This window comes from Fringilla coelebs (assembly GCF_963513975.1).
Source record: "Fringilla coelebs genome assembly, chromosome: 13".
NCBI classification, from domain to species: domain Eukaryota; kingdom Metazoa; phylum Chordata; class Aves; order Passeriformes; family Fringillidae; genus Fringilla; species Fringilla coelebs.
The window spans coordinates 18,042,843-18,056,932 of NC_140039.1; the positions used below are offsets into that span (position 1 = coordinate 18,042,843).

The 14,090-nt window shown below is 40.6% G+C and overlaps 1 protein-coding gene across 1 annotated transcript in view; it reads right to left on the reverse strand.

Moving 5' to 3' along the window:
• Positions 1–13,486, reverse strand: part of MDFIC2 (MyoD family inhibitor domain containing 2) — a gene marked incomplete at its 3' end in the record, with an annotated part of 40,979 nt that extends 27,493 nt beyond the window's left edge. The window contains exon 1 of the mRNA XM_084214818.1: positions 13,337–13,486. Coding sequence (XP_084070944.1) covers positions 13,337–13,424 — 88 coding nt within the window. The 5' untranslated portion in view covers positions 13,425–13,486. The remainder of the gene's footprint in view (positions 1–13,336) is intronic.
• Positions 13,487–14,090: the final 604 nt, after the last annotated feature.

A 14,090-nucleotide genomic window follows, 5' to 3' on the forward strand; every position in this document is an offset into this window, starting at 1 on the left:
TTCATTAAGAGGTGCTGGGCACTGGAAACTGCAGTCAAGGGTTTCAGCTACCCATAAAGCTGGATATTTAGAATATCTAAGTATTACATATACCTAAAGCAATCACACTTCTAAGTAATTGCTTCACCTCCACTCCTATTAATCACCTTCATGGAGCAAATAGGCTGCTTTAGTGGTTAAGTGCTGAAAAGGATCTGAGAACCTCAAGTGAAAAGTAAAAATTTGTCAAGTTTTTTTTACCTCATAAGGGAAAACAAGGTGTCTGAGCAAAGCTGGACTTTGTGAATCATTTCACCTCACAACTGTTTCTTCTGAGTAAAGTCTGGGAATGCAGTCTTGGAAGAAATCAGCTTTGATCCTAGAGGAAATATCTTTTTCCATTAGTTTTTATTTCCTTTTCTTGCTGCGCACAAACTTGAATCTTACAGAGGGCAAATCCATCAAACTTTCTCTAATTTTTTGTTGGGAGGTGAATCAGGCTTCATCTTCAAGTCTTTCAGTTGTGCAAAAAATGTCTTTAATTCTGCGAAAGCCACCCAGATGAGAACTCTAGGCTGACCTACTGGGGCAGGAGAGAAGGTGGAGGGGATATTTGACTGCAGCATCTGTTGTAAACTCACACACAGGCAGATTTAGACATCACTGCATGCAAACACAATCTCCAAAGGTGGAAAGAGCTTTTTTTCTGTCAATGGAGGCCCACCACGACTAACATTCTTTTTTGTTTTGTTTTCTCTGCGTATAAAAAGGTTTTCTATATTATGCAACAAAACACATGGTGGGGTCAGTGCAGCCTGTTTGCATCACAGCTGACCCAAGCAACTCTAGCTCAGCCCAAAGTTTTAAAGCACAGCCTAATGCAGCCCAACAAGCAAGGCTTGGAAGAGTTTCCCTGCCAGAACTCAAACCCTGCGCTGCCAGTTTGCTTGTAACTTATTGGTATGGTCTACACAGTGCTCCTGAGATTAATAAATATATAATCCCATATCCCATTACCAGGCAGTGTTTGAAACATTTCCCATTAACAAAACACAGCGCAAGCAGGTAAAAATATCAATGCATCTCATTAGTGGGGGGAGAATGGAAAATATGTATTATATAAATGCCAAGTTTTGGGCTCCTGGGAGAAGTTTAGGGGGGTGGGGTGGGGAATGTGTTTCTCCAGGTGGTCTCAAGTGGAAGGATTGAGTTTCTTGACTACACCAACAATTAGAAACAGTGCAACACTATAGCCAAGATGTGGCCTCTAATCAAAACCAAGGCATTCTTCATCTTCTATCAGAAGCAGATTCAGCAACAGGCCTAACACAAGCCTAACTTCAGGCATATGAGTAATTCTGGTGACTCTGCTCTTGGAATCTTGGCCTAAAGAATCATATCTGATGTTTTCATTTTGTCAGCATGTGCATGGGTTGTTTTGGGTTGCACAGCAACCTGCAGTGTCCTGTGCTCTGATTTTCCTCAGCAGTAATAGAGAACTTGAGTGTGACAGGAATGAAGGTGGGGCTGAAGTATGGGGGGATTGAAGCCTTGGGGAAAATAATACAGGAAAACTGTGTGTGATGAATCCATGCACTGCAGACCACGGCCTGAAAACCAAACAGACCAAACCACTCAAATCTTTGAGTGGCAAAATCTTTTTCTCCCATTTTATAGGAATGCTGGGGACTAAAATCAGCACTGCAAAATACTGAGAAAAGGACACTGACATTATTAATTTCAGTGGGCAGCTTCTGTTCTCTAGGTCTTCATGGCTGACCCTCTGTTAAAACACCTAAGCCTGGGCATAGGAAAGCAGGTGTTTAATTTGTGGTTTGGGTCTGGAAGGGACCTTGGTAGTTGCTGCACTCTGCCTGAAAGATGAGGTTCAGATGGACCAAAGTCTTTTTATCCTTGTAAGGTTGAGCCCATGGCAGGGGGGTGGGAACAAGATAATCTTTTTAAGGTTGCTTCCATCCTAAAATATTCTGTGGCTCTGAGCAGATCAGCAGATCACCTGCTTTTTTACTTTTTGGGTTGAAACAATCAAACACATAATTCAATGGGTGGGTTTTTTTTAGGGAAGCAGCTCTACTTGGTGTAGATTTAAAGGATATAATACACCTCTTCCTGGATAAACACAAGCAGGTAGTAAATCCTAACAGGTTTCCTACCATGGTTTAGGATACCTTAGGCAAAACCTGGAGTACCAGTTTTTACCTGGGATATTTCTAACTCACTCTTAATGTAGTGTTTCTGGAACGTTCTTCGTGGGGAAAAAAAGAAAAACAGCCAAAGAAATTAGAAGCTTGGATTGGGAGGTCTGCTGGTTTTCTGCTCTCATAAATTGCCTGCAAAACACACGTGGCTGTTGAAGGGCTGTGCTGGGGGGAGAATTCCCCTGGCAGAGCAGCACCACATGTTCCTGCTTGTCCACGTGCAGCTGGACAGTGGATCACATAACACTGTCAATGCCAGCTGGCCATCCCTGGGGCCCCCAGAACTGTAAATAGAGTGGGCAGAAAACCCCCCAGAAGCACAGCACTACCTGTGGGAGCAGGAATACTCGAGCCAGCTGCCCAAGCCTGGTAGTCAAGGGCACAAGACAGGTGGCCATGCCTGGCCCAGGGCTCTTAGCTTGTCCCAGGCTCAGGGGCTCATGCCTGGAGCCTGGATGTCTGGCAGAGTGGTGAAGAGGTCACTGAGGGTGGTCTCCACCGTGCTCTGCAGACACCTAAGGGCAGGCTCCTTGTAAGGTGCTCAGCATAACTGGGGCTCTCAAATGCTCTCGCTGGCATTGCACTGAAAAATCATAAATCATTCTGCAAGCAGAAGGGGGCTGTGGTGTGTGCACAGCTAAGATTCTGCTGTTATTTGATTAACACTAGTTATTAATTTAATTAGTTTGTGTATTAACAGTTTTTCTGTACTTGAGAAAAGTCTGGACTGTATAATCAAGCTCCTGTACAACCCATGCCCAGCTTCTCCAGTACCTACACTCCTTTGTGGTGTTGTGCTCACCCTCCCCACGTGTGATGTCCCTTCCCACAGGGTGTCCTGAAGCTCTTGCCACGTTTCCACCTTGTCCATCCTCCTCCCTGTCCCTGGGCTGCCCAGGCAATGCCCACCCACGGGGATCCAATAAGAAATGAGGGCATTGCAGAGCCAGCCAGCAGGGATGTCTGGCTGTCAGAGGTGTCACCTTGAGAGACCACCCCTGTAAGGTTCAGCAGCAGGAGAGCCTGAGGAAGACATTTTTGGCAGGCAGGATGAGAGTCAAGGGAAGATTAGGTTAGATGTGGCTCAAATGACACTGCCTAGACACGTGCACCATTTGTTTTCCCAGAGCTGATGAAGATGCATATCTGTAGTCCAATCATCCCTTGCTCAGTGTTCTGACAAGTTCTTGTTTTATGAAAATGTACAGAGATAAAAAAAACCCAACTTGGGAAAACTATGGCATTGTACATATAAATCTGTTTTATTCTGTGTGAAATTTAACTGTAATGATCTTAATGATTTATGTAAAGTGAAATATTGGGTTTTCCTTTTTCTTTCTCTTTTAGCTCTGGTCTCACACAGGCATATTAATGATTATTTGTCAAAGTCACACTGTTTGCTTACAAGGTACGAAGGCTTTTTAGACACTATAATGACAGCTTTTGATTCACTTGATAATATTTAGAATAAGCCATAAAAGCCAATCTCTGAACGAACAGACCGCTTTTATTGGCTTTTAGTGCTATTACTGCTATCATAAGTGGTAAATTGGCCTAATGCAAGTAATACTGCTGTGTCATACTGTAAAAACCACTGCTGTGATTTTATATTTTATTTATTTTTCATGAAAAAAAATTCAAGGCATGGGGACTGTACTATCCCTCTACAAGTATTGGTGATTCCCTCCAAGCCAGAGCTGGGGAGAAGCTTCCACTGGTGGAACAGGGCTGATCATAAAGTTGGGGACCAAGAGTGTGAAGTGAATATCTTCCAATAGCTCATGGGCTACTTATTTATTTAAATCATAAATAAACTAGGAAAAGAAAAAAAAAAGGTTACTTAGCTGGAAGCTGAATTGGATCTAGTTCAAATACTTTATGCTAGATTTTATATGCCTTGTTTTATAATAGCAATAGTATTTTTTTAAATAGTAAGCACTTAAAATATCTGCTGACAATAAATTTGGTCACCACGTCATCTAGCCAGAATGACTACCAGGTGCCATAATTGCTTTTTCCTATGATTCTCTTGGCTTTCTTCCCCTAATCTCAACATCTCTTATATTGTTTTACCCACTCCTGGAATATAAGCATGGGCTTCAGACCTTCAAAATTAACCTACAACTTCTTTTTCTTTTAATAAGGAAATTTGTTTTTTTAGTATTTATAGATGAGGGAAATTGTTGAGGAAGTGAAACTGATGAGACTTGAATTTACTTTTGAGTTTTCATTCTTTTATCTTCCCTCTTCTTCCTCTTTGCTCATGAACTTTCATAGTAGATATTTTTCAGTGGCTCTTGTTAGAGGGGGAAAAGTGTAGTGGGTTTTAAATTTAGTTAAAACTTGAATATTCTGAAGGCAAATAAACCTTCATCTTGGTATACTGTGTGGTTATTAAAAAACTAGTCTAGTGACAGGGAAGTCTGAGTAATAATCAACAACTTAACTTGGATGCATGCTTGAAATAATTATTCATATTCAATATGCTGTAGGAACAGGAAGAATCATATTCCAATTTAAATTCTGGCATCCAAGCATTTGTGGATACATGAAAGCATTTTGGCACAAGTTTTAGTTACCATGGGCATGTAGCTAAACACAATTTTTGGTGCTAGTAGGGTTTAACTTCTGTTTAAGACAACTATATTTACATAGACCACAAAGCAGAAAGTTCTCTAAATCTGATGCCTGTGTTTTCTTCAGTTGGAAGACACTGATTTGACCTGTACCTTACTCTGAAGAACTCAAGTGGTTTTATTTACCCAAAATCTACACTTCTTTGAATTGCAGGTGCAGTGATATAAGCAGAGAGTGCTCCTAGTTGCATCTCTGCTGCAGTGGCATCTCCTTTCATTTGAAGCTGTTTGTAGACATATTTCAGCTAGAAGAACATAATCTGTCAGTAGTCAGTTCTCTCATGTCTCAACAATATCATGGCAATGTTTGTTTTTCTGTAGAGCACAGCAGTGAGTGGTGCATCTACTTCTCTGTATCTGGAGCCCACTGATGTATTCAGGGAGAAGTTTTTTTTTTCCTGGGCATATTTCTGTGCTGTGTGTATTCATTTATATGTGAGAGAAGACAACATTATCATGTTTAACTGCTGCAATCATAAGCACATTAAGTAGACAGATAATAAACAATCCATCTGAATTTATGATTAAGTTAATTGTGTCTGTGTTTTTCTAATGTGTTTATTCAGATTAAAGACTGAAATTAGAATGAGACTATATAATCAAGAGACCCTAAGAGACTGTTTGACTCCTATAAAATAAAAATTAATTTCGTTTAGGGGGGTAACAAAGATCTCTGCAACACTGAAATATCACCTAGGGGGTTAAGAGGCCTTGTGCAATTCTCTTCAGAGATGAATCTCAGGAGCAGTAGGAGTTATTAAGGAACTCAGCTGACACTGGAGGCTTCACCACCTCGTTTTTGCATGTGCCCTTCTGTCCAGCAGGGAGGAAACTCCCAGGTTCAACCTTCTGCACAGTGCATGCAGAGGGTCAGGCAACTGGGACTTGATAGGTGAGGAAACAAGGAATTAAAGTTGGATGGGGTGTCGAATTTTAAAGATTTTCCACTTTTTACTGATAGCTGAATATGTCCCTGAAAGAATTAGAGCCCATCTCCTGCCCTTCCCTCAGGTGTCCTCCCCTCCATCTCTCTGGAATCTTGAGATTTAAGTCGTCAGTCCAGACAGAGACACTTGGGAATCTTCAAACCATGACATTGCCCAGAGTGTCTGATATCAGGGGATGAGAGCCTTCTTCTGGAAGGAGTGAATCTGAGTACTCTTGTATGTTCATGTGCCCTGAGCCCAGATCTGAAGTCTCAGATCTGATCACCAAGCTGTTCTGAGGAAGGGTTTGTGTCCAGGATTTTATTACTGGTCATTTAGAGCAGTCACTTTTAATGTCTCTTTCCATTTGGACTTAGTTCTAAATACTAATTTAAAAAATAGATGGAAAATAATTCTGTTGCATCTCAGCTAACAAGAAATGCTTAAACTAATTTCACTTCTGATCTTTTTTTCCTGTAATATCTTTCAAAAGCAATAGACCACCAGCCTGCCCAGTATTTAGCCCATCCACTTTGTCTTGAGTACTTAGAAGCAGTTGTATTTTAGAAAATGATTGGAAATCATCAGTCAGATGAGGGGAGGTCTATTTTTTTCATAATCTAATTATATTTAATGTGAATATTTCATTGAACTGCTCCAATAATAAGGATTTTGTTACACCTCTGTATGACTGTGGCTGTCAGTTTGGCTCCACATACCAGTGTGTGATCCCCCAAGCCTATAAAACACTTCTTGCAAACTGGCTGTAAATAATCCATGACCATTCTGCCTTCTAACTCAAAGTAAATCAGGCCTGCATAGTTTTTGTTGTGATGGGTTTGCACTGTCTCAGATTTAGCAGACCAGTTTGGCATTTGACCCTTCCCTCTATGAACTGAGGTGGCAAAATGAGCCCTGGCTTTGTCCCTCCTTCTGTAGTGATGCCCTGAGATGATTAGTGCTATCTATTCTTAAGCACGTTGGGACAAATCAGATTTTTTGCAAGCCAATGCAGCTTTGTTGCTTTAATGAAATTATTCATCTCTTTGACACTGACCCTTAGGCAAAGATTTTCCATGCACCAGTTTGCCATCTTAAGTAGGAAGTGCTAGGAAGGCCCTTGGACATGTGGGTTCTGCTTTAATGTTTGTGTTGCTGAGATAGTCAACAACTAAAAAGTGTAGTGTTATTTCTTATTTTGTTCTTCTGACACAAGGATGGGCAAAATTCTGAATATTTTGCCCAAGTACAGCAAAGAATAGAGTTGGTCTGGAAAACTTCCAGTAGTGAATGAAGCAATACATTCAGGTCTTCCCCAGCAGTGGCAGTTGAATGAAATAAACTTTTCCTTTGTAGAGCAAATTTACTTCAGGCAATCAAACCATTCACGTATATTTTTATAATAGATATCCAGGATATCCACACAGAGGAGTGTGAATTTAAACCTTTCAAACTTTAACACTGTCACCCAGAGAAATAGCCTTGTCTTTTCTGTATATCCAAAGTCTTACGTCTTCAGGGATCTTCCAGCTCAAAGGTCAAGGACCCCTCAGTTTATAACATTGTAATTAGGAGTGGTGAGCTGGGACCATTGCAGATTTCATATACTGCCTCTCCATTGGAAGAGTCTTTAAATCTGCTGTTTTACAACTTAAAGGAAGGGTTGTCTTCATTAATTCATTTGGTCATAGTCCTGAAGCTGACAAGGCATCTTCCAGGAATTTGAGCCCCCTGGGATCCTTGTCATCAGTTTTTAAATGTGCTCTTTTTTTGTGTGTGTGGTGTTCTTATCTGGAACCCGTCTGCTTGGATTAGAACATTCATCTGAGAAGTATTTGGCATTTTCTGTTACATGAAACTGAGAAGTCTTTCTTTGCTATCAGTCTTCTATAAAGCTTTTCAATGCAATGACTTAATTCAGGCTGAAAGAAGAGAGTGAAAAAAGCTTCTGGACCCAAGTCAGCAAAATTCAGGAAACAAGTGTCCAAGCTTGTATGTAAAATTGCATTCAGTGACTTGTGAAATTTTAGGAAGAAATTCTAAAAATGTCATTTAACTCCCTCAATGAAGGGATGCAAGTCAGATCAAAACACTCCGCTGAGAATAGTCTCAGCAAAAGTAAAAGCCTTGTACTTTTACTCCAGTCCTCCCAAACCAGGGATAAAACTGGAAGGTTGTAAAAATTGGGAAATTCCCCGAGTGTCTCCGGGACAATTCTCCTTCTGCAGTAGCAGTCTTGTGGCATTGTGTCCTTCCCACTTTATTAATGCTTATAAAAGTCTCTTCAAGCCCCTGGGTAGATGGGAGAGAAGTGTTCTTGGGAAAAGGCATTTTTGAGTGCTGCCATATAGAAAGGTTTCCCCTTATCCCAGGACCAGGCTGTGGGAAGTTTTGGTGAATTCAGGAATAGTCTGCTCCTGTGTTGGGATGTACCACGAAGAAATGTGGCCCAGTCTCACCCAAAGGGACTAATACTGGAATAAGGTATTTGAATAATGCCACCATAGCCAGGTCTATGATATAAGTAAATCTCTCTTTTCATATGAAATGTAGTCCTTTTAAGGGGTGAAATATAATCCTGAACAGAGGCTCTATTTACCACTTAAGCCCTATTTTATGGTTTAAGTGCTGACCTTGCACTGACCCTCAGTACTGGGCTGAATTTCACCCTACAGCAAAAAATCTGCTGGCTGGAGCAGTGGATTAAAGAAATTGGGGCTAGACTTTTTACTATTTGCAAGACAATGAAAACAGGCTTATTTTAGACAAAAATGTTTCTGATTTATGAGAATTTTAGTGCAAAAAGGGGCTATTTTGGAGAAAGTCTTGAGATTAGACTTTCAGTTATATTTTTGGCAAGAGAGCAAGGAAGCCATTTCATTAACTTTTCACTGGAAGTTATATATGGAGGGCATTTGTGTACACAGCTGGGCAGCATAAAACAGGAGGGCTTTGTGTGAAAATATCCTGAAATGAAATTTCATTTCTGCGCGACTTGGATCTGCGTTCCTGGGCTGCTGTGGCCACTTTGGGATGAAACCATGGGAGGGCACTGTGAGGCCCTCAAACATTTTTTTTTCCCCCCCTTGTGTTTGCAATGGATGCAGAAATAGTGAACAGACCACTGCGGTCCCTGTGCAAAATCAGTGTCACCTTTTATAGCTTTGTGTCCGTCAGATAAGCTCCCGCCTGCTCCCACGTTTCCATATGGCTGCAATCACTGAGTGATACCGAGAGATTTGTTTGCAAGGAACTCCAAAAGCCACATGCTGAGGCTGGTGTGAATTTAGCTCTGCTTTGACCTCCCTCCTTTCCCAGCAGATGGCTGCTAATCTGGCCCTAAATCACTGCCATGGTGGAAGGAGCCGCTGGCCCGTGGGGACAAGGCAGGGCTGTGGCTGTGTTGGACCATCCCAGGGTCGGTTCCTGGGAGTGCTGCTCATTCTTGAGTGCTGCCTTTCTAAAGGCATGTCTTGTGTAGCTTCCAGATTTTACAGGACCCTCTAATGTTGGGTTAGGGGCCAATGTTGTTTGGGGTGCGATGATCTGCTTGTTGCTCATTGAGTCACAGAATCCCAGAATGGTTTGGGTTGGAAGGGACCTCTCAGGTCATCCAGTTCCATCCCCTGCCATGAGCAGGGACACATTTCACTATTCCAGGCTGCTCCAAGCTCCATCCAACCTGGCCTTGGACACTTCCAGGGAAGGGGCTGCCACAGCTGCTCTGGGCACACTGTGCCAGACCCTCACCACCTTCACAGGGAAAATTTTCTTCCTAAGATCTAATTTAAATATCTCCTTTTTATTTTATTTTCTTTTTAAATTTAAAAGAACTTCCTACTTTTTCTGTCACTCTCTCTCTATGGAGTCTTGTGAGTGCATGAAGCAGGTGGGGATGCAAGGCCTTGCAGAGGGCATTTCTCAAATATTATCTCCAAGTTGTATTGGCTGTTCTTTACTTATACGTGTCATACTCTAGGCACTGTCATTTATGTTATTTGGTGCATGGCAGGGCAAAATGTGCAGAAGTGGGGATAGCACATGCACTGAGGATTCCTGCTCCAGTTTTCCATGGCAGATAACTTTTGAAGTGCTTCTTTGCTAATGAACCCATGTTTCATCCTGCCCTGATGTTTTGTAGGCACTGACATGGGGATCTCTGTATCTCCATCCAAAACCAACTCCCATCTCCAGCAACTCCCTGTTTCTCACCATGGGAGGAAAAAAGCTCCAATAACTGTCTCTCCTCCTACTCAAAACAGGAGCCATTGTCTAGTTTTGCTGCTATATCCCAGGCTTTCCTTGGGTAGGTTCACATCAGAGTTGAGGTCAGACAAGCAGAGCTGCCTTTTCTCTGTGCTCATGCATACAGAGTCTGCTTGATTTGCATGTGATGGTCTGATGCATACCCTCCAGATGCAGGGTTTCTCATCTGTTGTGTGATCTTTAGAAATAAATAGTCCTGAAGAATATTCCATACTATCAGAAAACATTTTTGTTGTATATATTCCTTACCCTGAGACATCTTGGAGTAGGACTGTGAACATTTCACCATCCTTGTTCTCACTTTCATCCCTGGGAGTATTTCATGTTATCCACATCTGGACTTCAATGCTAAATGCCTCAAGAGATAGAGATGTTTTGGGACTTTTTAAAGTCTAAACTAACCTAGAAAACACATTTAATACTCTTCCCTCCTGTTTACATTTTGATTACTATTTCATTATGGTTCTATATTCTGCACGTGCTGTAGAGGATCCCTCGGCTTGTAGTACAAGGAGAAAAGAAAAGGAAAGGGTAAATTTGTCATTGTCCTATTAAAAAATAAAAAATACAGACCAAGGCCATGATTATGTACATGTGTCTGTCCCAGACTGTCCTGACCTGTGCAACATTTTTGTCCCTGTGTCATCTTTAACTGCCATCAGTTTCCTGGTGCATCCCTGGCAGGGGTGTGAGGGCACATCAGTGGGTAAAAATGACTTATTTAGAGGCAGAGCCATGAGCTGAACTGTTTGTACTTGTCCTGCTGATAAGATACAAGCCTAGATTCCCAGGCTAATGTTTTTCTGTATTACTTCTGACAAGGCTGGTTTGGTTTCTCTTTTACTTTGGGAAAGTTCTCCCTCAGAACGAGGCTTTGCTTTCTGCTCTTAGAGGGCTCATGACAGAAGTAAATAATCTTCTTCCAAGAAAAAGTAGAAGATAAATAACTGCCAGCCAGATCAAAATCCCTCTGCCCTGATTAAACAGTTTGTAATGCTGAAAGACAACAAAAACTTATAGAGACCTTATTTTGCTGTTGACCCACTGTACAACAATGCTGTACAATGCTTTTACTTTGCAAAGCATTAGGAAAAACTGAAGTCTAGGAAAGACACTAAAACCACAGCCTAGTTGTTTATTTCTGATACTATGTGGTTCATGATTGTTTCTTTTAGAAGGAACAAATAATCAATACAAAACCATAAATAAAAATAACTTTTCTTTAACACTGGATGCTAAAAGAACATATAGTCTTCTTACTGTGCCTGATGGAAACAGTACAAGTCTGTTCTCCACAATTCTTTGTTTATTGGAATGCCTGAAATCTATACATGAGGTATTTTTAAAACATTTAAACATAGAAGTTAAGCTTCTGCTCCAGACAATTTGTTTCACCATATTCTAAAATCCCAGTGCATACCACAGAAGTGCTTAAAGCAAAGAAACAACAACAATTTTTTTTAAAAACAAACTTCAATTTAAGATTAAATAATTTCCATATTCTTATTTCAAGGAAAATTTGCTTTCCACATGAGACACATTCAGTTATTGACTCAGCTGCTGTAGGAGATGTTCAAGGCCCAATTCTGCTCGGTGGCACTTTGAAAGGGAGAAGTGCCAATAGTCATCTCTTGGCTCTTTCTGAGAGATTGTAGCTCCTCCAAACACTGAACAATCAAAATGTTGCTAATGATCCTGAAACTCTTAGGAACTGGAGAAATAAAACCTTGTGAAGTAGCCTAGCTAAGTGAAATGAACTCAGGTAGAGTGCAGCTGTGAGGGATGCACCTGGCCTGGACCAGAGGATAAATCACAAGATGGGACTCTGAGGGCCCTGCCATCAGTCTAACCCTGGCATGTTGAAGTCCTTTGGACTTTTATATCCCTTTGTAGAGTCGCAGATCTCTTGTGTTTTACTCTCTAGTGATGGAGTAAATACTCAGTTCAGTCACATGTTTGCTGTTTGCTCACTCAGCTCTGTCCCTCTTTGGGACACTCAAACTGCAGAGTTTCTGCTTGCTGAGTTGCTGTTGAAGTGAACTGACCCCTTGCAAGCAGAGGACTTTGGGTGCCCAGTCAAGCCAAGTCTCCTGTTGGTCAGTGAGCCCTGCTGGTCAGTGAGCCCTGCTCCAGTGGGAGCTTCTCATTCTGTGCAAATGCTGCAAAAACCTGCAAGGCTGCAAGGCAGGGACAGGAATTCAAGCCTGCTTTGCAGCAAACTCCTTTGCAACTAACATACAGCTAATGACATGAGCTTAGAATAGTGATGCACATCTTACAGGTGACATAACAGTGGCTATAAATGTGCCTCTTGCCCAATATTCCCATAGCAGGCATTTTCAAAGTATGAGGTCACTTGTTGAGTCTTCCCAAAATGAATTTTTAAGGATTGGAATACAACTGTTCTCATTAAAAAGCATAACTTGCACCCAGCCATGGACATTTAATTTCCGTTTTGTGCATCTTGAAAGCCTACTCTTGGAACTTCCATGTAATTCAAATCCTACTTGTCTGTAATAAATGCAATAGATGAATTCTGCTATGACCAACAAATTTGCGTGAAGATGTAATAAGCTATGTTCTAACTTAGCAAATCAAATTTTTTCAGCAAGAAATATATCCTAAGAAGATTTCTTCTTTATATGTACAAGCAATAAGGAAATCTTTCAAGTTTTTTATTTTTTTTTTTTTTAATATAGCTTAAGAAATAGAATGTATTATTTGGGATACTGGTATTTGTTGCAAATTAGCTACTTAACACCATTTCTTTTTCAACCTTTTAAACCTGAAAGGTCCCCATGCTTGGCTTTTATGACTTGTCTACATTTGAGGGTCTATGTTTCTGTACATCCAAAGCGCTGACAACTGATGTTATTTTATTCTAAGATAAGACACTGCCAAATCTGAAGATTCTGGCTTGATCTTTACTCATGTTTGAGAAAATAATTATTAATAATAACTAATAATATTAATCCAATTCAGTAGCAGTTTTAGTTACTAAAACCTTTTCATCAGAAGATGATCATCCATACTTATAAGTCAGGTCAAATGAAACTTCCCCAGGAATGCAAGGACATTAGAAAAATGAGTTTTCAGGTTATTTTAAAATTTGATCATTTAGGCCTTTCTCTACCAAAAGAAATTGTATGTGCATATTGAGCAGAAGTAAAGCTATGGAATTTTTATGGTAGAAATTTCAGGCCATATTCAAGCTTATAGGCTATTTTCTACTTCTTTTTTTTTTTTTTTTTTTAAGTAATAGAGAAATGTCTGAACACAAACCAGTAACTAAGAACTCAAAGTAACTTACCTTTTTTCAGCCAAGAAATATTTTGCTTTTCATGTTCAAAACTTTCAGCTGCTTTGATTTTTACCTTGTCTGTCTTGTCCTCTGACATCTGTGGGAGAGAAAAGAATTTGAGGATGTCAAGTTCTCTTAAAGAAAGTTTGACAGAGAAAGATGTTCTCTGTTTAGGTTCCTGCCATAATAAATTGTGCATACTTACACAGACACTTTTTTCCCCTGCAGATTATTGATACTACATAATATCTGAGCCGTTGAATTTATGTTCTGTCCATAAATGCTTTATCAATATTACATGGTTGCTGTTTGCAGAGGGATGCTTTTGTAATGTAACTATAAATTACATTATGAAATAAATTATAAGCTCAAAGCATGGTGGTAATAGATAAACACATAACACATAGAATAGGTACAGTCAGGCTGAGGAGGAGGCATCCAGGCTGCCTGTTTATTGTGGCTCAAAGTTGCTGTAAAGCCTGCTGTCAGAGAGCTGTAATTATATAAATAGTAATAAATATTTATAAAGGCAGCTTGAACAAAGTGTATCCCCCCCACAAAAAAACCCCTTTACTGCCACTTGCACCAATTTATTTGCTGTAGAATCCCGAACAAGTCCCGGTACCTGAGGACATTGCGTGCACAGCCCCTGCACTGTGGCTTGTGCTAGCAATAAGATTAGGCAGCCTGGGCTTCTCCTAACTGCATTCAGTGGAAACAGAAGGCAGTAATCTCCAGCAATTCCCTGTTTTTACCTGTATCT